This window comes from Lepisma saccharinum, chromosome 27 (genome assembly GCF_977018435.1).
Source record: "Lepisma saccharinum chromosome 27, izLepSacc3.1, whole genome shotgun sequence".
NCBI classification, from domain to species: domain Eukaryota; kingdom Metazoa; phylum Arthropoda; class Insecta; order Zygentoma; family Lepismatidae; genus Lepisma; species Lepisma saccharinum.
This window is the reverse complement of record NC_139255.1, coordinates 28378441-28405366: the sequence shown is the minus strand read 5'-3', so window position 1 is coordinate 28405366 and position 26926 is coordinate 28378441. Positions and strand designations below refer to the sequence as shown.

At 38.6% G+C, this 26926-nt stretch overlaps 1 protein-coding gene across 2 annotated transcripts in view; it reads right to left on the bottom strand.

Annotated features, from left to right (window-relative positions):
• The window catches only part of LOC145980403 (centrosomal protein of 104 kDa), a 274922-nt gene that overhangs the window by 194603 nt on the left and 53393 nt on the right, over positions 1 to 26926 (bottom strand). For both annotated transcript variants that reach the window (XM_083113475.1, XM_083113476.1), the window contains exon 2: positions 6262 to 6390. In XM_083113475.1, the coding sequence (XP_082969601.1) occupies positions 6262 to 6301 (40 nt within the window). In that variant the 5' untranslated portion in view covers positions 6302 to 6390. The remainder of the gene's footprint in view (positions 1 to 6261; positions 6391 to 26926) is intronic.

The following is a 26926-nucleotide window of genomic DNA, read 5'->3' as shown; positions in this document are numbered from 1 at the left end:
CTATGGAAATTCCAATGAGAACAGTGCCATCTTAGGAACTTTGGAAATTCCAATGAGACCAATGACATCTTAGGAACTATGGAAATTCCAATGAAAACAGTGCCATCTCAGGAACTATGGAAATTCCAATTACACTAGTGCCAACTCAGGAACAATGGAAATTTCAATGAATACAGTGCCATCTCAGGAACTATGAAAATTCCAATGGGAACAGTGCCAACTCAGGAACAATGGAAATTCCAATGAAAACAGTGCCATCTCAGGAACTATGGAAATTCCAATGGGAACAGTGCCAACTCAGGAACAATGGAAATTTCAATGAATACAGTGCCATCTCAGGAACTATGGAAATTCCAATGAGAACAGTGGAAACTCAGGAACTATGGAAATTCCAATGAATACAGTGCCATCTTAGGAACTATGGAAATTCCAATGAGAACAGTGGAAACTGAGGAACTATGGAAATTCCAATGAGAACAGTGACATCTCAGGAACTGATCTTTCCCAGTTGGATATTTCAGTAAAATGTTCTCCCAACTCAGGAACTATGGAAATTGCAATGAGAACAGTAAATGAGACAAGTGGCAAAAATGGTTGAAAATACAGGGATATAAGTATTAGTAAAACAAACTCTCCGGCGACTGTGTTTATCTACGCACCGGATACACATGTAATAGTTTGCAACTGTGAACAGGGCAGTATAATCGCTACTGATTCATCATTAGATTGTTACTTGGTTGTACGTGTTTTAACCATAATGTAACAACGTGAACCTCGGATACTTCCGTTATCAGCACAAAGAAAAACACAAGGCATCTGGACACAAACCTGTAGATATCAACCTTGCAACAAGATTTGCAAATATAATTGACGTGTTGCTGGGCGTAAACAGCCACATGTAAGCCACATGTTTATTGTTGTTGTTGATATTTGACATGTAGGCTGAGACAAAATCCGATATTGACACTTCATTTTGAATACGTTTTTTACCATTTCTCATATCGTTGGTTCACTTTCCCCCCTTCCCCTGAGGCTATGATGTTCGGTCTACTGGACGCGTTTCTCGCTTCGTTTTACAGCTAATAATGTAGTGTGGTTGGTTCCACAAAATGTGTTTGTTCCTTGCAACACTGCCGTGCGCTGTTTCGCCGCAGGAAATGACGTCACGGATACGATCAACTGTTGTGTTGGGTTGCCAGCATCCAGGCAGCGAAACGATCTTTTTTGAACGGCTGTAGCGTCGAATCGACGCACCAACGAGAGAAATGTTACTGAGAAAAGTTGTTTGTTTTGATGTCCTCTATACGAATCTGTGGTCCGTGGGCGCCATTAAAATGACACCCTGTACAATATCAGCTGATTGTAATATCCTCAAGGCCGGACCCTGTAACCAAGTGGTTAGTACATCGCGCTGTGACACCAAGGGTCCCGGGCTCGAATCCCGCTCGGGCTTGGTTGTTTGTGAATGTCCATTCATCAATTTCATCACTCATCCCCATCTTCGCAAATTTCCCAAGAGGCACAAAACTAAATCAACTAAATCAATCAATCAATATCAATATCCCCAAGGTTTCCCTTCTCAATTTCCAGAAGCCTGTTAACAAGTAGGCCCCCTTGCTTGTTTTTCCTCAATGTGAACTTTTGAAAACCTCGTCGGCATTTGTGGTTCCTGAAACTTGCCAAGTTTTGTTTTGTTGAGAAACCGCCATGTTTGTGGTAGGGTTAGGGATTCCACGTTAGGAGGACGTTAAGCGGAAAAGAACTGAAGGGCGGAAACAAAAGAAGACTGGAATTTCGGAAGTTTTAGGAACTTCCTGTCGTCAAGGAAGAGGACAGAAAACAGCGGATGAAACGAAACCGAAAAAGAATAACATAGAAAGAAGAAGAGTGATTTATCTATTAGGGAGAGTTCAAGGTCGTGTAGGTTCTGTGATGTTGGATGCGGCGGAGATGTGTCTTTCCCTAGTGGGATCGAGTTTTAACGGAGGCATATTGGTCAACGCCGGTATATTGAAAAAAATATCGACCACGCGATATCAACTAGACGATATATCGTCACGATATTTTGGCGATATATATGTTGTGTCACGATATTTTAGCGATATATATCTTGTCGACGATATATGGTCACGATATTTTAGCGATATCGTGACGATATTTTGACGACATATATCATGACGATATTTTGGCGATATATATTGTGGATACGATATAATATCTCCGATATCACGATACGGAAAAAAATATCGTATCGCCTGTGATGATATTTTCTTGACGATATATCGCGATATCAAATTTCCATCCCTAGTCAGAACACATGGCATGGCTACACACGTAGAACAAACTCCTTTGTCCCAAAAGAGTTAGTTTCGGTACCTTTTTATTCATGAAAAGTAAAATGAACTGTAAAAAGAGAGATCCCTGCTTACTTCGATGGATGATTGAACAGTTAAAGGGATGGTAGAAATCTAAAATATATTACATAATTCTAAGAAAACACCTATTATAATAACTTTTAATTTAAGTTGATCTTATGACAAGACGGACGAAAGATGTGAAGGGATAGATTAAACTTTTAATTGTTTTTTTGTGTATTTGATGATTCCTTGCGAAATAGAAGCTCTCAACTTCAAGAGAACGTATTTCAAAAGTACTATGCAAAAGAAAATGCACCATCTAGCGGCCGTTTTTTTAGCAATTTTGCAAGTTTTTTCCCAATGGGATAGATAGATTGATTGATTGACTTAGTATGTTTTACTTCACGTTTTGTGCCTCTTGACTAATTTGCGAAGACGGGGGCAAGTGATGAAATTGATGAATGAACATTCACAAATAACAAAGCCCGAGCGGGATTCGGACCAAGGACCCTTTGCGTCGCAGCGCGATGTGCTAACCACTCGGCCGCAGGTTCCGGCCCAATGGGATAGAGACAGAGCTGTAGTCAAGGGTATACGACGGTATATGCCGTATACCCTCTGATTAACCTACCTTACTCGTTAACATATACCTTTTGCTACGATGTGCATATCTTCTATTTTCGTTTCGTTAATATTTATTTATGTAATTTGGCCATTACTACAATGCAGTGGCGACGCTTAGGGGGGCTAGGGGGCACTTGTATCCCCACTTTTTTCCACTTTTTCTCCCACACAATGCTAATCCTTATCTACCAAGGGAAAATAAACTGTCCTTGCCCCCCCTTTGGCACCTTGCCCCCAGTTTTAGAACCCAATCGCCGCCACTGCTCCAGTGAGATTATTAGGGTAAAATATCTATGCTGGCTTTTATGTGATGGGGAACAAAATGTTGACGGGGGAGAGGATACGAACACGCGATTCACAACATTTTAACGCCATCATTAGTGTGAATAATAATTGTGTAAAAATTATGTACAGTTAATTTTAACAAAATCTTTGCTATAGCTTCGTTGGTCTCTTTATGCAGATCTTGCTTGAGTAATATGAGATGTGAACATTCAACAATGTTCTTGTTTCCCTTTCTCGCAACAATTGGCGGCGGACAGTAAAGGTTCTTATCGTTATACGTGACAATTGAGGTCTCCATACAGAGGGAATGAAAAGAAGAGAATTGTTGTTAGTTTATTCTCTTTTTCATGTTTTTCATATTTATTGTAATTTGCTGTAGCATTGAGGTTATTAACAGTATCTAAACTGATAATTAAGAAAACCAATATCAACAAGAAAGAGATACAGTAACATGCTGAACTGTAGCCTATAAAATACCACTTTAGCCATTATGTTTAAATGCTATTACTAAAATACGCTTTTCATAGGGTGACCAGATATTTGTTGACCAAAAAGAGTATAGTCTATAGGTTGAAGGTGCGCATGCACAAAACATAAAAAGAAAACAAAAATAAGGGTGGCTATTTGTTATTGCTTCTATTATAGCCCCTATAAAATAGGCCTACACTCTAAAGATTCAAATTACTTATGGGTCTAATGTAATTATCTAATTACAAATACTTGCTCACCAATGGGTGCCATCATTCATACTTCTGGGACAATTTTGCTTTCTTGAGTATGTTTAAATCGTCCTTTATTGCCTGTCCAAATTGAATTTCACTTTCATTACTTGTTCGAGTTGACACCAGGAGTGTACTTTTATCCTCTCGCCAATAAGTTTTAATAACACTGAAGAGTCTTTCACAATCAACATTTGTACCAGGCAGAGTAAACAAGAATTTCATGAGAGGCACAATCATTTTTAAATTTGACCCAGACTGTACTAAATCTTTGTACACTGACTTCCACTTACACATCATTGTTTCTTTTCTTTCTGTGGATTTTTACGCGTAAAATAATGAATGAAATTAAATAGCAAGGATAAGAGTATATTTGGGGATTTTTGCAAATTGAAAAGAGTATAGACTATATGAACCTCTAAAAGAGTATAATACTCTTAAAAAGAGTACGTCTGGTCATCCTAGCTTTTCATATTTTTTATGTTAAAAATGACTTCTCTATTGTAATATGCATCTTTCATGTAATCATTATCTATTCTAACATGAATGACATTTTTTAAAGTTATTTCATTTCATTCATATTAATTAAAACATAATCCAAAGTTAATAGAAATATGGTCTCACTCAAAGTTTTACGAAACGTAGGGTATATCCTGAACAATTTTTTGGACTGCAGCAATGGATAGAAGTCACACTAGAGTAGCGGAAGTGATCTTTCGGCTGAAACAAATCGAATTCGAATATCTGCATCCCTATTTCATAGCGGCAAGTAGCTACTAATTACTTGCTGGAAAGAAACAGCGTAACGCAGCTAAGTTGGCAATTGCTTCTCTCATTGGACCACGCTGGTAGCTTTCTTGTCCACTAATAGAAATAGTTAGGCAAATTTTCTAATAAAATTTGCTTCAACAAGAGAGCCTCGACTTCTCGCTTTCCACCACTCTATCACTTTAATGTCATTGATATTTCTGAACGTTCTTCTTGTTTTTATGACGTCATGAAACGAAGACCGGAACTTGACGCGTGTAAAAAGTATGCCTTAAACTTTAGAGAACTATTTTTCTTGAAATTAGGCTCTCTGTAAGGGGTTTTCAGTTCAATAATCCAATTGTGTAAGTCAATTACCCAATCACATCATCGCCTCGTGGCATCTGTAATTTTAAACAGGCGCGAGAGAATTCTGAAAAAAAAGAAGCAATCCCCAATCAGACTGTCAAAACGGTGAAGAGAGCAAGCCTCGAATTGAAGAAAGGAAAATATCGGGTTTGATTGATCGAGAAAAGGACAAGAGAGGTTCGAACATTTCAGATGTGAAGAGACATCAATCACAAACTGGAAAAGGAATAATTTATCGTCTGAAGCAAATCCTTTTTTCTGCTCGTTTTCGTATTCTCAAATGCATATTTACCTCACCTCCAAGGGGGGGGAGGAGATGGAACCTTAATCCCTTGGAAACGAGTTTCTTCAGTTTCAAGCACATCGGAATGCAGTGACGTGTGCAGCATAAGTATCGGGTGTTCACAATAAAAGTTGCCCTACTCAGAGATTTCTGGAGCCCATTCGAAGCAACGGATTGCGCTGAAACTTGATATAGGGGTTATGGACACCATGAGGAAGCGAATGTTGAAGGAAGAAAAATAGTTCAAATTTTCATCAATTTTCGGAACTGCTTCAATTGCACCATTCGCACTGAAGAAACTATCGATAGAGTTATTTTCTTTGCCAGATGTAGTCGGTGCTTGTAACGTTGAAGCGATATCTTGGTGGGCAGAGTTTGGAGCCCAAGCATCGGAGGTAGATGGGACAGGAGCGAAAGGTGTTCCAGGGATAGCAACCCAAAACTTTTCAAAACAGGATGAATAGCTATGCGCTACTATTTTAACTTGGTCATTATTTCCCGCTCCCACCTCTTGCTTACAGCGTTATACAGGAGAGATATCATATTATTCCATATTACAAAAATATTCCATATTTATGTACTTTCCTCTATATATGGGGTGCAGGGGTGTATGTAAAGGTAGAGTAACCCCCTCAACATCACACCCCGCACGCCTTTAACTCCAGATACCTATTTGTTATAGACTGAGTGAACCACAGAGCCGCTGCATGCAGGCACATTGTGACAGACCCCTTACGCATCGGGACACCGCGTATTATACAGCATATAAACATACATGCAAACAGTTTGTCTTTAGTGTTTGGGATCAATTACAGTTTTTATTAACCAAAACATGCCAACATTACGTTCAGGTGCAAAAAGTGTAAGATCATCATACCTGAGACGTACTCGACAGAAAATCCAATCTTGTGCGGCATGATTCATCCACTTGTGGACTCCGTCTGTGGCTTCTGGAGCTTGCAGCAGTCTCCAGGGAGACAGAAGACGTGTCCCTCAGTCTGGAATCCTGGAACGAAGCCAAAAGGAAGGTTATGAAGCGTTGGGAAGAGAACAAACACACCAAAGCCAGCCCCAGTCAATATCTCCCATGTTATCCCAATAAACCTCAGTATTTGATATTCCACGGGTCCCTGGCTCTGTTCTGGTGGACGGCATATTGCGGTGGGGGAACAGACCGTTCTGCTTCCGTGATATTAACCGTTGTGTAACGTGGCTTTCGATCGTTAATGCAGTTTTCGGCTTGGCTGGTTAATTCATGCAATCGGTAGCCTCTGGCTGCACGGGGACAAAGGCTTTAATATCATCCCCATTCTCCATCTGCTCCCCTTCATCTCTTTCTCTCCTTCTATCCCCACCTTTTCCCTCTTTTTCTTCTCAACTCTTCTTTTTTCTATTTTTCTCTGCTTTTCTGCCTCTGTAGGCTAATCGCGATGATGAAGATGACTGGCTTTATTAATGTTTATACTCTGTCCCGGCTATCTCTGGAGCAAGGCCACGCATAGCGGCAGAGAAGGTGGGGAAATCGAGGACAGAGCGGAGCAGTACACTCTACTGCGAAAGCTGGAAACTGCAGCCGCTGTCCCCCCTGTTCCCGTTCCCTCTCAAGTGTTTTATGGTGGAGCCGTCTACTTGCGCAGAGACTTGTTTTCGTTCGTTTGCTCCAGAGATATATGGGACAGAGTATAGGAGTGCGCGAGGCTTGTCCCTGTTATACAGGGTGGTCACAAAGTGGGCGTACCCCCTTTTATTCGATACTATAGTTGTTGTTGTTGTTATAGCGATGTGAACTAGTACCTGGTAGTTCACTTGTCCAGGACATCGGTATCTAGGCCATCATGATCGTAGCACGGCTGAATTCTGCGCCATGTCCTGTCAGATGTTTTGCGCCACGTCCTATCAGCATCAGAGAGTTCATTAACGTGACAAGGACAATACGGTACGGCTTGCACTTTAAAATCAAGTTTCATGCGTATCATCATGGTTGAACGATTTCAAATCCACAACAATTAAACATACTTTCCGACGAAAACCCAGGGGTACGCCCACTTTGTGGCCACCCTGTATATGACGAAATCAAAATAATTTTTAAGTTTGTTTTAAATCCACTTTACGTTCAGATGGGTATGATTGATTGATTGATCGATTTGTTTTATTTCACTTCGCATTTTGTGCCACTTTTGGCTAATTTGCGAAGATGGGGATGAGTGATGATATGATGAAATCATGGACATTCACAAACATCCATGCCCAGGCAAGGATCCGAACCCGGTACCCCTGGCGACGTAGCGCGATGTGCTAACCACTCAACCACGGGGGCCGGCTCAGATGGGCATTAGGTGTAAGGCTTCCTTAACCTATACAAATTATTCTCGATGACAAGCGACGAATATTTGCTGTGGAAGTTTTCAAAAGTTTACCGTAGAGGTCCCAGGAAAATGACTTGAGCAACAATTTTCGAATATTTGCTGTGGAAGTTTTCAAAAGTTTACCGTAGAGGTCTCAGGAAAATGACTTGAGCAACAATTTTCAAACATTTGGAGACTTATTGTAACAACCCGCCATATGGACAACACAAAAAATATTGAAAACAAAATCTCAATAATTCCCATGAAATTCAGAACAATAACTACACATGTTAACTTAAAAAAACAATAACAACCTTAACACCAATACCGGTTCCGTGTTCAGAACCATGAAATGACCAAGAACATATTTTAACTACGAACTCTTAAACCCAAGTAACTTAGTGCTACCCATTCCACTCCCCTGTTCAGGCTCCGACAGTCAGCTTCTACATTGCTGCCATCTGTCGGATGCACTGCAAAACTAACACATGATAGCGTATGGTTACGTGCGCTAATCGAAACTAGATCTACCGTTTAAAGCAGAAGTGTTCGTTTTAAATCAACCTCATTCACCCTCATGACCCACCCTCACCGTCACTCTCACACATCCTCATTCTCATGACTCGCCCAAACCCTCACCCTCACAATACTTCTGGACTGGATCGTCCGGATCGTCAACATCAACACCACTGGTTTAAAGTGGGATCCAAACCACAGTACATTCTTAATCCAATGATTATACATCTGGAATTTAATCCGGAACACTTTTATTGCAAGGCAAAAACGTTAATTATAATGATATCGGAGAAGCCCATAACAATTCATTTCCAACGTTTTCAATTAAGCTATAGGAGGTAGAAAATTGATAAAATAGTCAAAATACTACACAGTACTATGTGTAATTACCATTTTTAATTAATTTTATTTTCTGAAAAAAATAATTTTATTTTCTGAATAAATTAATTTTTACTTTCTGAATAAAGTAATTATTAATTTCATAATGTATTCATTTTTACTTTCTGAATAACCACGATTGGTACCGAGACGAGGCTAGCACGAGACCTTTCGAAACATGTCAACACAGATGTCTGTAAAATCTAAACAAGACCGAGCCTTAACGTTCCAGACTCTTAAGTCTAGTTCCAGACACTAATATGATATTTGAAACATTTATCTAAAACAAATATTCTTTATTATGAGACTTTTTCAGACATACCAAACCTCATTGTTTATACTGTGTCATATATTTTATTTTGCAAAGTCAATCCGTTTTGTGGTAACTGTGAGCCTGTGCTACGCGTTTGCATATATTCAGGATGTAATTATTTTTCTAAACGAGATGTCAAATAGCAAAACGTAATTAATAAAAGTTGTTTACCTTCATCATCTTTATATGTTGCGAATTTTCGCGCGATGATGCTCTGAGTATATTCTTTATACTATGTATATTTCGAGTCTCGAGACGATGACTCGCCTCCTTGATGGCGTAGTGGTAACGTCGTCGCCTTGTATTCAAGGGCCCCTCGGTTTGATACCCAGTGGGATAACATAGTAGTTCGGATCCCACTTTAAACTGTAGGTCCAGTCCCGAATGACCTATATACAGTATGCACAAAGTTGACTTAAAATAAACTTGAATCTCGAGATGATAGCTAGACGGATAAATCGAAGCGAGATCGAGAACGAGACAATCATTTACAACTCGAATGAGATCGAGACAATCGTATACAACTCGAAACGAGATCGAGACAATCGTTCAGAACTCGAAACGAGATCGAGACAATCGTATACAACTCGAAACCGGATCAAGACAATCGTTCAAAACTCGAAACGAGACGAGACAATCGTGTACAACTCGAAACAAGATCGAGATAATCGTATACAACTCTAAATGAGATTGAGACAATCGTTCACAACTCGAAACGAGATCGAGACAATCGTTTACAACTAAATACGATATCGAGACAATCGCATACAACTTGAAACGACATCCAGATAATCGTTTACAACTCGAAACAAGATCGAGACAATCGTTTAGAACTTGAAACGACATCCAGATAATCGTTTACAACTCGAAACGAGATCGAGACAATCGTTTACAACTCGGTACGAGATAGAGAGAGACTACCAAGTCTCGTTTCGTTACCATGCCTGTTCGCCCAGCCAAAGCCGTTAAATGACATTGTTTACAACCCTACCAAATTCTTCGTGCGCTGGGACTCCGGCAGAATAATGCAACACCCCATAAATGTGTTCCATCTACGGCCTGTTATTAAGCTAACGACCTCTGTGGGAATTCGGGTAATTTATATTCAATGACCTTAGGATTAAATAGCGAAGATACACGTAAACCCTTTTTTTATTAGCGTGCCTGATGATTAAAACAAGTGAGATGTTAAGTTTAGCAACCAGGAGGAAATATACATATATTGTGTGTGTTAGCAGACTTCACTAAAAGTTTTTCCCCATCGTGAATGAAATCAGGAAATACTTCTGGAGGCCATTACCCAAACCAATGAGAATGTTTTCGTCTGTATTTCAGATCTGCAGGGCTGTGATTTATATATATATATATATATATATATATATATATATATATATATATATATAGATATATATATATATATAGATATATATGAGAGAGAGAGAAAAGGGGGGGTAAGCTATCACGAAACTTTATTTTAGTGTGTGTTTTAGTTTTATAAGCGAGTGATTAACTAATGTATTTACACACTTAGGCGTTAATATGTAGGTTTTATTTTGAATGCCATACTACAAATATATCATTACACATAGTGGAATTATTGTACCGGGTGATCCGTTTGAGATGTCAGAGCAGTAAACCTTTATATACTAGAGGTTAATGTACGTATCTGTGAGCAGTTTGTTGTAATATAAGCAGAAAGGATGTAAATTTCGATTCGCATACCATACGACATACTGTGTGCGCTGTTGTGACGTGACCACCACCTGACTTTTCTGACATCTCAAACGGATCACCTGGTATTATGGGTGTTATTCTCAATCAGTATACAGTAATTATTGGTGGTTTATTGATTGATTTATTCAATGTCGTTTATTTGTATATTTAGGTTAATAGTGGTGCGTGAGGGATATAAGGTCTTTGTGAAGGCACCAAAAAATTCAACCTCTCGTCCACGAAGTAGAACATGGACTACATTTTGCAAACTAACGAGGCTCCGGCGCCTGACTTAGCCAGTATAATCTGCTGTGGGGCTTGTATTGTGATGTGTCCATGTGTGTTTGTAATTGTTCCTTCACCCATCTAATCTTATCACCACTAATCTGCATCTACCGCGATTAACCAACAGTGGCAGAAAAGCGACGAGAAAAAACAAATGAATCAATTTCGTCTCTTAAGGGGGGAGGGTTGAAGGTTGACGACTATTACCATCTGGTGGACTCCTCTATCGTCCTAGCACTGAAGAAAAACTTCTATATATACTCTCTTAGTCCAAATGCGCAGGGGGGGCTGACGGGTCTATAGCCCCTCCCGAAATTTTGAGAAAATAAAAAAAATAAAAATTTAAAAACAGTAAGGAACTCGCGCAAAACCAAAGTGGTAAAACCACACTTCCTTAAAAAGAGCGCTTATTTTGCCTTTCAAGAACTTTAAAAACGAAAAAAAGGCAGGGATCCCCGAAGTAAGCCCTCCTCCATCCGCATACATAAAAGGGTTTGCGTTTAGTAGTATCCTGGCACCTTACATAAACGAGGACGTCTGATTCCTGAATTTAAACGGTTCCTCAACTTTTTAATTCTACTTCCTTTCGTCTTTATTTTCAATTTTCATACATGAGTACAAATACAATAAGAAAATAAATAGAAGGAGATTCTATACATACATTTTATGATTTTAAGTTTATATAATTTTATTGACCCGTTCTGGTGCAATAGTTCATTTATATACTAAGTATTAGGATTAGTCTAGGTAGGACTGTGGGAGGGAGACTCGCAGCCGGGAGACAGGCCAAGACCCTTTCGAGGGCTGTCGTGCCATGTGTTATTATTATTATTATTATTATTATTAGGATTAGTATTATATTTTAAACGAAAGTTAAAATTCTTAATTATGAAATATTTTGTAGTGTGTCCAACCCTTTTTAGACACCAATGTAATGAAAAACTCAATATGCTGACCAAGGCAGTAATTTATTTTATTATAAAGCATAAACTAAATGTAACGTTTCAACCTTCTAGCAAGATCTTCTTCAGACTCTTCACCAAGTACAAATGTAACAAGATACAAAGACAGGCCGATATATATACACACAAACATTACTCCCCTCCAGACTATTAGAAAGTTGTTCTGGAACATTCTAGCAGCTGGCTTTCCCTTGTCAACTGTACTTTCACATAAAATGCTAAACATATTTACTTCCATATGGAATGTGGTTGGACTCTCTATCTCACGCTCTTTTTCCTTCATTCTTCTTCCCTCTTCTCTCCTCTTTCTCTCTTGTCCTTTCCACTCTTTCTACGCCCCTTGATCCATTCTTTGTTTAACTTCAGTCCACCATTCAAGTTCATTGTGTCTTCTTCACCTTTCTTCTCTATTTCCTTGACCTCCTTCCATTTTCTCACTAGTAATCTCTTCTCCCTTTTTATCTGCTTAGCTTCATCCCACTCTATGTTATGTCCTGTTTCTCTCGAGTATTTAAATATCGCATTTCTCTCTCTCTTAAGTCGTACATCATCCCTATGTTGTTTCAACCTGTCTTTCAGTCTCTTTTTCGTTTCTCCTATGTACACACTCTGACATTCTTTACATTTCACTTCGTAGATAATCCCTTCCTCTTCTCTGTTTTCCTTTTTCTTGTTTGCATTCTTGGCTATTCTTAAGATGCTTCTCCCTCCCTTCCTGTAAGTTTTAATGCCCGCTTTTCTAAGAACTTTGCATATCTTTTCTGTGGTCTTCCCCATATCATAAATGAAAGTGCAGTTGACAAGGGAAAGCCACCTGCTAGAATGTTCCAGAACAATTTTCTAATAGTCTGGAGGGGAGTAATGTTTGTGTGTATATATATCGGCCTGTCTTTCTATCTTGTTACATTTGTATTTGGTGAAGAGTCTGAAGAAGACCTTGCTAGAAGTAACACCATTAAGCCTTGTTTCCATGATTATGAAAAACTAAATATGCTGACCAAGGCAGTAATTTATTTTATTAAAAACATAAACTAAACGTAACGTTTCAACCTTCTAGCAAGGTCTTCTTCAGACTCTGTATCAAGTACAAAGTAACAAGATACAAAAGCAGGGCATTATATATACACAAACATTACTCTCTCCAGACTATTTAGAAAGTTGTTAGGAACTTTCTAGCAGGTGACTTTCACTTGCCAACTTTACTTTCACCTAAAAGGCTAAACACAATTACTTCCATATAGAATGTGGTTGGACTTTTAATCTCACGCTCTTTTCCCTTCATTTTTCTTCCTTCTCCTCTCCTCTTTCTCTCTTATCCTTTCCACTCTTTCTAACATCTTCTTCCATTCTTGGTTTAACTTCAGTCCCACATTCCAGTTCATTGTGTCTTCTAAACCTTTCTTCTCTATTTCCTTGGCTTCCTTCCATTTTCTCACTAGCATTCTCTTCTCCCTTCCTATCTGCTTAGCCTTATCCCACTCTATGTCATGTCCTGTTTCTCTCGTTTGTTTAAATATTGCATTTCTCTCTCTCTTAAGACGTACATCATCCCTATGTTGTTTCAACCTGTCTTTCATCCTTTTTTCGTTTCTCCTATGTACATACTCTGACATTCTTTACATTTCACTTCGTAGATAATCCCTTCCTCTTCTCTGTTTTCCATTTTCTTGTTTGCATTCTTGGCTATTCTTAAGATACTTCTCCTTCCCTTCCTGTAAGTTTTAATGCCCGCTTTCCTAAGAACTTTGCATATCTTTTCTGTGGTCTTCCCCATATCATGAATGAAAGTACAGTTGACAAGGGAAAGCCACCTGCTAGAATGTTCCAGAACAACTTTCTAATAGTCTGGAAGGCAGTAATGTTTTTGTATATATATATCGGCCTGTTTTTGTATCTTGTTACACTTGTACTTGGTGAAGAGTCTGAAGAAGACCTTGCTAGAAGGTTGAAACGTTACGTTTAGTTTATGTTTTATAATAAAATAAATTACTGCTTTGGTCAGCATATTGAGTTTTTCATATCATGGAAAGAAGGCTTACTGGTGTTATAATCACCAATGTAATATCCATCTTTACCATTCCAGCTCTCTCCGAAAAAAAATCTGGGCACTGTAGTGGTTTTATGGATATATTGAATGTTAAATTAAAATATTTCTCTTCTTCTCCCTTATAATGATAAATCTTCAATGAGCATCCGGATTCCACGAGAGAGGCTTGTTAATCCGCCACTGAGTATTAGGCGCTTAGTACTCTAAAATACGAACGAGAAAATCCTTTCCTGCATATTGATTCTGCAAGCTGCAGCATTGGTTTTGCAAGCCTGGCCCCGCAGAAGCGACAAACTACAAATACATATATTTCGTTTGAGAAGTTGGCGAAGAGAGACTCTGAAGCTCTAACGGAAAAGCCTCCACCAGAAAGAAAAGGGGGGAGGTTCCTCCAAAGGACCACTTAGTTACTGCGATCTGAGACACGTCCCCCTCCAATCCGAACAAAAATCCCCCAATTTACGGCGCCTACGTTTCCAGGGTAATCGATGAAACTGGAAGGACAAATTGATGAGACCATCTCCTTTAAATGAGGCGCAAGATGGCCTCCGCTCGTGAGGGTTTCGGACACCCTCTCCCCCTTCCTTTATGGAGATGCCGCTCTGCTGGTGACCTGAGGATCACGCATGGGGCATAGGGAACGCGATGGGGAGTGGAGTGAAGCATTGCATGGTTACTTGCCGCAGTCATGTCGAGGTTTACAAAGAGATGTAAGATCTTGTTCAATGTTTTGGACCATTGGCCGCGATATTCGATGGGGGAGGAGGTGAGACTCTTTCTGCTCACCATGTATACATGTACACACACGCAAGCATGCACACAGATATTGGCATAGATTGTTATTCTGTAAACACTCCAATAACTCGTATTTTCACAGCAACTTTACAAATAATACCGCTACTGCACTGCCTGAAATCAAGCCCATCACTCCTTACACGCTCTCTCAAATCTCAACTAACTGCAATGAAGTCCACGAATTATTAAAATCTCTTTCATGTTCTAAAGCTAACGCTCCTAATGATATCCCTGGCATACTTCCAGCCTACATATACGAGGGTCACTATTTATATTTTGAGCCTAACAATGAAAAAAAACAACAGAAATTTGGCATTGAAAACTGCTTTATTGTTTTTCGAAGTATTCTCCTTTATGGTACACTTTTGCATTCGTTCGAACCATTTGTCAAAGCAGTTTTTCCAATCTTCTTGAGACACCTCCATAATATGGTTTTTGAACGCATCAACGGCGTCTTCCGCCGACGAAATTCGTTGTCCACGCAATTTATTCTTGACATTCGGGAACAAGAAGAAGTCATTGGGTGCCAAATCAGGACTGTACGGCGGATGACCCATCAATTCGGTTTTTTGACTGTTCATAAAGTCGGTTGTTAGACGAGATGTGTGACAGCTGGCATTGTCTTGATGAAGAATGATCCGACGGCGTTTGTTTGTTTTCCGTATTTGACCGAAGACCTCTGGCAAAACAAATTGTTGTGTACCATTCAGAGTTGACCGTTCTACGTTCCTCTAAAGGCACAGTTGCCACATGACCAGTTTTCCCGAAAAACGAGGCGACCATTTGTTTCGATGTGCTTCGAGCGCGAACAACTTTTGTTGGATTGGGTTCATCTTGAAACACCCATACAGTCGACTGCTGTTTACGTTCCGGCTCATATGCATATATCCATGATTCGTCAACTGTTACAATCTTATATACGTCTTTTGTAGCACCACGATTGTATTTATTGAGCATTTGTTTGCACCAATTGACGCGAGCGTCTTTTTGAGTATTTGTCAAATTGTGTGGGATCCAACGAGAACATACCTTTCTCACAGCTAAATGATCATGTAATATTTTATATATGCTGCTGGAACTAATGCCTATGGTTGCCTCAATCTCACAGTATGTCACATGACGATCTTGCAGTATTAGGTTTTGCACAGCATCAATGTTTTCTTGAACAACAACTGATTTTGGACGACCTTCGCGATTCTCGTCGGTGAGCGAATAGCGGCCACGATTAAATTCGTTATACCAGCGTTTCACAGTGGCAAAGGATGGGGCTTCATCGCCAAATGTGGAAGTAAGTTGATCGATGCACTCTTGTCTTGATAATCCACGTAGAAAATCGTAAAAAATCATCGCATGAAAATGTTCACGAGTTAATTCCATTTTATTGTTGTCCAAGGCAACATAAACAACACAAATGAAGCTATTGACAAAACATTTGAAGTACGTTATGGTCAATAATGCCAGACGATTCCGTGCAAACGTCAAATCGCGCCTAACTTCAATCAGTGTTGCCAAGGCTCAAAATATAAATAGTGACCCTCGTATTGAGTTTGTTTTTAGGTTTTCGATTTTAGTCAACTTTATTCACAGATAAGTTAAATCGGGCCCAGAACCACTATGTGCTTCCACCGAGCATGTACAACCAACGGCAAAAGAAATAGTAGGCAAATTGTCCATGATCATTTTCATTCAGTCCTTTTTCCCCATTGGGATGATCATGAATTTAAGTAAAAACATCAATAGGCAGAGGATAACATCTGCTTTGTATCAACAGAAATTCATTCTTTAAAACAACACAGAGTGTGGAATAAAGAGTAATGAAAATAGTGAGGGACAATTTGCCTACTATTACCTTTGCCGTTGACTGTACACATGTATGTACCGTATCTGTGTACACCCCCCCCAACACACACACACACACACACACACACATAGAAAATATAGTATGCATGACATATGTACATGTTCGTACATACGAATGTACAGTATATGTGTGTGAGTGTGTGAATATATATAAATAAGATTTATTTCTTTTCATTAAAGCATCCATTCGTGTAATATTCTGAATGAGGTTGCATTTCTAAAGTTATTAAGAAATTGATAGGAATAGAATACAATCCAGTCAGCCACGACATCCCCTTATGCTTTTAAATAACTTAGAATAGTTGTGTATTTTTGCATTTGTCAATTGGATAATAAACCTTTTCGAGCAAGGCCTCATCTCCAGGAAGCTATCAACTCGCGGCAAGCCACGGCACCTAGCGTCCTGTTGAGTGAGATGAGTCAAGGCAAAATGGATAATATACCTTTTCCTGCTCCCACAAAAATAGGCAATAATTAGGCTCGAGAGTTCAATGAACTAACCGATCTCTAACTATGCACTGTGTCAATTACTAACTTCCCGGTGATTTTAATTAACGCTTACCTAACTTATACTTGCGAACATCCAAAAAAATTACGGTAGAGTTACATAGTTTTAAGAAGGTACGAACTAATTTAAATACTAAACACGACGGATAAATGCACAGATCCGTCTTGAAAAATGAATGAAAGAAGAGTGAAAATAATTGACAATATTATTTATTTTACGTATTTCCTGACTACTACGCCATCTAGATACGCTTTGCTCTAGTCTGTATTCTAATTGGCTAATATAATAGTACGGTAAGTTAGTAGAGAGGCAGCACTTCGTTCCTACGCGTCAGCAAAAATTTGATGCGACTGGTGTTATGTTACATCCGGTCGTAGCGGGCCACGAGCGGTTTTATTGTTGAGTCAGCAGAACGTGTCTGATCACGTTGAAGACATCGGAAGCGGTGGGGGGAGGGGGTCAATGGATTTGTCACGTTGTTTCTTGATGTATGCTAACCTAACACGTGCATATGTTTGTGTGTGTGTGTGTGTGTGTGTGTGTGTGTGTGTGTGTGTGGAGGAAATGCGCGCGCAACCATTGCGTATGATGGAAAGACATGAAGAAATGATTTAAAGATGGCGCCGAAGGTGCTGTACCCCCCGAAAGCTTAGCGGCTAAGGTTATTGCTCTGTAAAACAAGAGGCGTCGAGGGTTCGATTCCTGGTAGAGTCAATATTGATTGATTGATAGATTGAGTTAGTTTTTTTTAAGTCCGTTTTATGCACGGCAAAACTAATCAGGATTGGAGCTACAGTTGAAAAGTGGTGATTCGGACCACTATGTGCCTCCACCGAGTATCGAACCTGGGACCCTTTGATTACAAGGAAACGATGTCAATATTGAATGGTCTCGATTAGCCTGTGTGTAAATAAAGGCAACAAAATGGTTGAGTTCGAAAATCGAGTTGGGTTAGTGGTTAATGTTGTCACCTGGCAATGAAGAGGTCGCGGGTTCGATTCTCTAGGTAGTTAAATTAGGCCAATTGTTTAGTCCCGCCATTATAGGTCCCCGATTAGTCCATCTGTGCATAAATAGTGTTTGAATAAAATCAATATGGCGGCCTTGGGTTAGTGGTTATTGTTGTCGCCTGGTAATGAAGAGGTCGCGGGTTCGATTTCCTAGGTAGTTAAATGAGGCCAATTGTTTTGTCCCGCCATTATAGGTCCCGATTACTCCATCTGTGCATAAATAGTATTTCAATAAAATCAAAATGGCGGCCGCGTTTTGTGTTTAGCGGCGGCGGCGGCGGCGGCGGCGACCGCGGCGCGGCGCGGCGCGGCGCGGGGGGTGTTTTTTATTCCGCGAGATGTTTTAACCAAGTGGTTGAGGGTTCGATTCTAAATGTTGGTGAAAATTGGATATTCAATTGTATTTGTTTAAAAGTTCCGATTAGCTTTTTGTGCACAAAGAGAAAATGAACTAATTGGAAATAGGATGTTTATGCTGTAATGAAAAGGTCCCCGGGTTCGATTCACAATGTCAAATTGGCTGATAATGATGTTGTTTTTTTTTTTAAAAAAAAAAAAGAAGTGTGAATAAATTAGAATCTGTTGTTTTGCCGTGTGGGGCCCCAGTAACGATTATCTTAAATGCATAAAGAGTAGGTAAAATAAGCAAGATGGCCGTCACTATTGTTTTGTGATCAAAGAGGAGTCACAGGTTCGATTCAATCAAAGGAGGCAACATTCTATGTTTCAATTCCATGTAAAAGTCTAAAGTTATGTTTCGATTAACCTCAATGCATAAAGAGGAATTAAACAAAAACAAGCAAAATGGCGACAGATGTGATAAAAGAAAAATTGAATTAGTTTTTTTATAGTGACAAGAAAAAATAGCGAATCACTGTTAGAAATAGAATGAAAATAAATATACTTGCCTTTGCGTGTCCAGCGCTGTGCAGAAAAGCTCTCATGCTTTATCTCCGACAAGTCCACAATACACAATTTTTTTTATTGTATAGTTAATTATTAATGTCGTTATTAACACAGATTCTTACCAGTGTGAAGAAAAGCTCTCTTGCTTTATCTCCGACAAGTCCACAATACACACTTTTTCATTATATAGTTAATTATTAATGTTGTTATTAACACCGATTTTTACCAGTGTGAAGAAAAGCTCTCATGCTTTATCTTCGACAAGTCCACAATACAAATTTTTCATTATATAGTTAATTATTAATGTTGTTATTAACGATTGTTACCAGTAAAAATATAAACCATGAGGATTTTTAAAGGGGTGATAAATGAAAAAAAGCCAAGACATATATTTTATCCATGTTTATTACCAATATTTACAAAATTCAAAAGAGCCGCACACACACACATACATATGTAAAATGTTTATATTGTGTCACCAGTTTATCAGCATGTTATTTAACAAGTTTTTATTCTTCAAGTTTGTTCACTCACCCACATAAGGAATTGTGTCACTATCATATCCATTTTCTGCTGCAACCACTGAATTAAAATGTTTCACTATTTTTTCCACAAGCATGTTCTCGCAAAAAAGAAACACTTCTTTGGAAAGTCTTTTTCCGTCGATGTTTTGTATAGACAAAGGCTCAGGTTTTGTACATCCATGTAGATGGGAAAGCACAAACTTCTCCTTATTACATGCATGGACAGGGGAAATATCTGTGCAACCGAAACATTGTTCGCGAAGGTCGAGAATGCAAGATTCCACACAGTTTCCAAAATATGATTTCAGATACGGCGACACTGTTTCACACATAACTTTCGCATGCTCGATGCACACAAATATCTTCATAAAGTTCCGCCACGAACTTTCTGCGATGAACACTATCTCCAGGGAACAGTAAGCTGGTTTTTTCCTTATAATGATCTGACGACGATTGTACAGTGTGGTTATCAGCAATTCATGTTGCTCACTTAGTGGGTAGGAAACACGAGGCTGCTCACCTGGAATAGCGATGTAATTGTCGATTACTGGAAACAATTCCTGAAGAGCGTGCCACTCCTGCAACTGTAGTTCAACACCGGCCGCCCCGCTTCTGTGTAGCCTGACCACAGGTTGGAAATCCAGATGAGAGGAAAGTCCGATTGAGATAACCTTTGTTTTCGAAGCATTCAAATAGTAGACGTGATCAAATAATATCGACTGGCGTATAAGACTAGTTACTTGTTTTTGTTCTTCAGGTAAATGCTGATCGCTCTCTTTCTGAAGAACCCCCTTGAAATTAGTGTACGGTTGAAATCTTTTTTTCAGCGGCATCGAAATAGAGGATTCCATGACTAAGAACTGCGAGATACTGCATGTCGCAGCGTGCAGATATACATTTGAAGAAATGCGTGGGTGTGTTTTTGAGACGCATGCGCGCGTAGCAAACCAAGCATGTGCTGGACAAAAAAGGTGGAGGGGGCGGGGCGTTACAAAGATCAATGGTGAGAGAAAAATCAGCAGAATATCATAAACGTCATATTGAGGAAATATTGGATAACAAATATTAATTAATTTAATTAAAGCATCAACCGCATTGTCGATCTGAAATTAGGTTTATAGACAGGGGGCAAAATGGAAAATATCGACGATGTTCTAGTATTGGATTGTTTCTGTATTTCCATCGGTATAATCCTTCACCACATTTGAAGCATACTGTTTTATCCTCTTTTTGAATGTAAAATAATCCTGCTTTGGACAGAGCTTCTACAAACGGGAATTCTTTTGATTGCCAGTTTCTGAAAGAGGACAATCTAGCATTGAAAGATCCCATCTCTGGATATTGCGTCATTGTTCTGTAAAGACACAAAACAAGATAAAGATTATAAGTAAGCTGTTGTAAACTGTAACGCTACACAATTATTAATATACTATTAGGACTATATGTAACTTGTATAAAATTTCAAACAGTATTTACTGTCAATATTTTCTAGTATACGTACCGAGTATTATAAATTTAATTTACGAGTCAGCAAATAAGTTGTTATAATATTGTCGTTTTTTATCGGTACTGGGAATAAAATTTGAAATTTATGCATGGGTTTACCAGAGGCTCTATTGAATAAATACAGAAAACAGTAATGCCCACAGTACACAGACCCGTAACTTTGTATCTGATGAGTGTTGTACGTATAGAATTTAGAGTTACTTTCCAAAAATCGCAAATGGTTATGCACATGTGGAGGTTTTCCGTAACTATCAAAAAATTCTCCCCGGGAGTTACTGTCTATGTAAATTGCTACCCAGTGCTTCCCGGGGCTATCTTTGGGGTCTGTATTTACAATCAACGCTGCTGGTAGTTCCACATGTACAGGTAATTCATTAGCTGCGAAAACCCCAACATGATGATTGTCAAAGGCTCTATTTGATATTAACCCGTGAAGCAAATTTAAAGTCGACAGCATTGCTGGACACTAAATAGTAATATTGTGCAACTCACCTTGTTATACAATTAATCCAGATGAATATCTCTTTGATTATTAATTTCCATGAGAGCGTCAAATTCAGAGTAGATAACACAAGTCACAGTAGATTCCAAAGCCGATTTGAAGTGGACTTCCAAGCTAACAGCCCCTTGCCGTTGAAGACTGCAGTGGGATATGGCACTTGCAGCTGCGTCTGGTGTTATATCGAAAACAAGTAATGCGTATCCCTGGGGGTATTCCTCACGCGATATATTGTTTCCTTCATCCATATAGTGTATCCCTGTTCCAGAGAATAATGTGTGATATGCTGTTATGTACTTGTTGTTTTCAAAGTCTGGTTGAAGTGGTTTGCCGGGAATTTGGACTCCATCAACATATAAAGTAAAGAAGTTGTAATTGAAATGTTGAAAATTGAATGGGTTTGTAGACAGAATGCCGTTGAATGCATCGTTGGTAACAAACCCCACAACTAATCGTTTCGGAAGACGTCCAAGTATCACATTGTCAATTGTTTTTGAAACAATATCTTTTGGAATAGTTACAGCTTTAAGTTGTACTCTTGTTAGAGGGTATTTTGCTGTATGTTTTTGCAATATGCGATTGTGACTAAGTTTGATGGATGAACTGACCGATACTTTTCTCACATATAGTGTAGCATCCAGAATTTCCACTTTGCCTTCACTGTCATCTACTCCCATCAAGCAGAAAGTGTTTTTCGAAGGAATCAGTTTTATTCGCATTTCCACTCCATTGATCAAAAATTTCTCTTGATTGAAAATATCAGAATGCAAGTAACCAAACATATCAAATGTTTTACTCTGTTTTGTTAGTTGGTTACGTTTTGTAAAGCCTTTGTTGTCTTCCGAAACGTTATCAAAAGCGCCTGCTGTATCCTTGTACCACAATGCACTTTGGAGATGAGATGATTTTGCAGATATGTCATAGTTCAGTGCTTTTTCAAAATAAGACCTATATGGGTGCATGTGAGATGGAAACGAGATGAGTTTGTTATTTAAGTAGATTTGTACTTCGCTGAACATTGCATTGAGAAAATCATTGACAGGCCCAATTGTTTTATCTGTGGGTAGCAATAACTGACCATTCGCTTTTACAATTCTGGCATCTATATTCAACATTGTGTGTGCTAAATCCATATAATCATCACCATGTCCAGGTATTACAAACTCGGTGGGAGCATTATCTGCCAGAGAACTAACAGGTTTGTATCCGATGGTGTGGTGTTCTAAGATGCTTGTCTGAGTAGGTTTTACCGAGAAAATATCCAATTCACTTTTAAAACACTCACATGATTTCTCCCTAATTAGCGCCATATCTAATCAAAAATATCTGATGTTATTTGAATTTTTTTACGGTTGCGTTTGGTTGTTTGCTTGGTGTTTGTATTGGCACTGGATCTCTTCTTTCTCTGAGCGGTCCTTCCAGTTCGCTGTCCCGAAGCAGAGTGATTCCTTTTGAAATGTTTATGCCCCTGATAACCTGAACCAATCATTTCCTTTAGCTTTGTTTCAGCTTTTCTTTTAAGATTTGATCTGGCATCCGAAATTCTGAATTGTAGTGACTGTTTTAGGGGTGTTTTGTCTACAACATCACCTAAGACATTTACCCCTGTTTTTAACATTTCTTTCCCTACAGCTTTCGCTCCTTTCTTGATAAGAGGCAAAGCTGACCGAAAAAGTCCTCCAAGAAAACTTCCAATGCCATGTCCTTTTTGATAGGCAGCACCGTAATATATGTTACCCACACCAGATCCAGCTTGTTGATGGTAGTATTGAAAATATGGGTCATTCATAATCACAGCTTTTCACCACAACATCTAAAATGAAGTTTCAAACACACTAGTCCGAAGGAGAATGGGATGTGTGCACCAGTGCTGTCCCTTAAGTCAATTTCTATTTGTTCGATATTATGTTTCTGTACTGGGATGTAATGTGGTGAATCGAAAATTTGCACACCATCACTTCCAAAAGTATGTTCCATAGGATTAATGTTTATAATACGTAATAGAGGGGCGATAGCATCCCCCACCATATGTGATTCCACAATATCTGTGTAAATATACATCTGGGAAGGAATCTCTCTCACAACATTTGGAGGCGAGCGTCCAATTTTTACTTCTGATAGATCATCGGTCGGTTTAAAACCTAATATCCGTGCCAGTTGAGGTGACAATTGTACATTTATGTTTCTCTGCTTGGTAGATATATCAACAGTCACATGTTTGTACGCAGGATGATTTCGGAGACTAAAATTTAATGTTTCAGAATATTTATTGATTTCTGCAACAATGCTGTTTATAGATGCGTAATAGCCTTCGGATATTCGAAGTTCATTCCATTTGACATCATCCATAGATTTATATTGAATATAGTTGTTAAATCTTGTAATGTTTAGTATTGAATAAGGATAATGCACTTCTACCAATGCCATCTCCCATTTGTTGGTGTCCAACTCCACACGGTTCTGAAGCTTTGTGGTGTAATTAGTTAGAGTATTACTTGGAAAATATTTCATGGAACTGTTACTAGACAAAGTTATGTAGAAAGCGTTTGCTTTTCTCATGATGTGTTATAAAGGTTATTTGTACCACTGATGAGAATATCTACAAAAATTTATGCCTCTCTCTCTCTTTTTTTGACTCCAAAAACGATGCGCTAATCCAACTGTCAAATAATCTGGAGTAACCTTTCCAATGAACTAACAACTTTTTACTGGCTCCTTTACCTTTGGTCGCAAGGATTTTATCAATTTCATGCATATCCGGTAAGCGGACCAGTTGCAACTCTTCCGTATAAAATGTTCCATCGATTTTATGTCCTTGTAGATCTTTTAATTCATACACTTGAGGATTTCTTTTCAAAATACGTTCCACCACAAATATTTCTCTTGTCCAATTTTCCATGTAACCTTTGTCAAAGCGTTTTTTGGTTTTTGTTATTCTCACTGTATCTCCTATTTTGAATGGCATCTTCAATGACAATAGTGGAGATGAATCAGATTTGAGTTTTTTGTCATACATATTGTGCCATACTTTCAAAACCTTCTCAGGAGTAACATCTGCTGGTGCCATTTTAATACTCGAGTGAATTTTATGAATATAAGCTTTCAAAAGCTTTGGGAGTACATTAACATAGCAGCTGGTTCTTTGCTTAGTAAAATACTTCCACATGCGTTCCTTTAAATTTCTGTTGAATATTTCAACAATACTAGCTTTAATATCAGGATTCTTTGTTGTAAAATAAATTACATTTTGTTTTTTGAGATATTCCTGCACAATACTGTTGGTAAACTCACGCCCTTTGTCAGTTTGTAATTTCAAAGGTTTTCTTTTGCTTTGTTTGAAAATTTGCTGGAAAGCCTTTTTTATACATACACCAGTTTTATTTTTTACAGAGACAGCCCAAGCATGCCTACTAAAAATATCGATAACTGTGAGTATATATCTGTACCCTTTGTTGTGATTCCGCAAACTCTGCATGTCATTCAAGTCAGCCTGCCATTGGTCATCAATATTATGCACAAAATAAAAGTTTCTCGGAAATCGACGCTTTACAGGTCTATGCAAAGTGTATGCAGTTTGCTTTGTCAACCAATGTTTGATTGTTGACAATGGTATGGATTTTTTTACAGCTTTCCAAAGTGTTGAAGCTGTAGAATAGGATGCTGGATGAGATGGATTGTACCAGTTATTCTCTAATATTTTTTCGCTCATGGTTTGTATCTTGACCAAACTGGAACAGTACGTTTACGTTTGTGCCCTGGAAATGATGATACAAAAGAAATTGGTTCTTTTTCTTCTTCTTCTTCTTCTTCTGCTTCTGTTAATTCTTGTGCCTCTTCTTGGTTATCTCCGGACAGCGGTATATGGCGTCCGGGGTTGCCAAAAACAATCTGTTGAATAAACTCCTGTCTCCGGGGGTTTCCAATATATTCTTGAGGAATATTAGATAACGCCAGAGCTCTATTGAACAGTTGCCACCCAACAGGATTTCTTGTTTTTCGTGGTCGAATTATATCCGATACTAGATCGACAATATTTGAGCCTTCAATTTTATTATTGTTAATAAAAACTGCCCCATATTTATCCCAATCAATATTACTATTATGTAAAAGACGTTCATACAACAGTTCGGCTTTTCTACGATACATGCTAGGTGTAGCAGCTAGAATTTCTTCTTTCATATCAGTCAACTTCTCAGTAGATTCTGTAATCGGTAGCGACACAGGTTCTCTTTGTTTTCGAGTAATAGACAGAAATTTTTTTAGCACAATGCTGTAACGATTTCATTTTTCATCATCCGAAAGACCTTTGAGATTCAAAATTACTTGCATATCCTGATCCAATTGCGATAAGGATGTAGACGGTGCAGACATAACAGGATGTCTTATGTTATCCATAAATTCTTGAGGTATTATAACCATTTTTTTGGCATGCTCCATGTTCAGATTTTTTTTTCACTTAAATAAACTTAATAACACCTCCTATTAAAGAGGCTAATAACGCAGCAGGTAGAAATCCTCCGTGTTGCACTAGTATCTGTTTCTTCTGCTTTGTAGAGTGTCCTTTGGCAGAGAGATTACGTATCACCTTCTTGTACCGGCTCAATCTTGTTTTCTGAGGTGTTGAAAGAGGAACATTCCCTTTTAGAACATTGTAACAACACTCACAGATTGAATTAACTAAGGAAGAATCAGCAGCTTGTAATATCGCTGTGCGAAGAGCTGGTTTAGCATCCGACAAAACTTGGAGCACTTTAGCGTGTTTCACTCTTGGAGCCATGATGACAGAATAAACGACTAGTGATTATGCTTGCTTTTTTTGTAGGAATATATACATAATTGATATCATCGTCGGGAGATATCCGCGACCGAAAACGTACTTCTTCCGGAGTGTTCTGCTTCAGATCAAACAGCAAATATCCATGGGGTTCAGCGGTGGCATTGTAATATGCATCTTTTATAAAATTTGGATTCTCCGGGTATACTTGTCTAGATAAATAATTAATTTGGGCTCTGTCTCTTGGATTTTTGAAGCATACAATATAATGACTATTTAAAGATATATCTCTATTCCCTTTTCCCTGATGGAATAGATTTTGAGTGATAAAGAAAAGACTAATATCACGATGATGACACCCTTTTGTGAATAAATCTGTGACTCTTTGATCGCATTCCCTCATCTGATCATCGATAATAATAAGATGAGGTCCAGAATTTGGCACAAATTGGTCAATATTAGGCATTCCTTCCCGAAATTGTACAAAACCAGGGAAATCATTGTATGCAGATTGCCATTCCCCGTAGCACACCAAAATATTGTTGAATTTTACATTTACCATTTGGGGTAAACACTGGAGAAAATGCTTCACAAAATATGT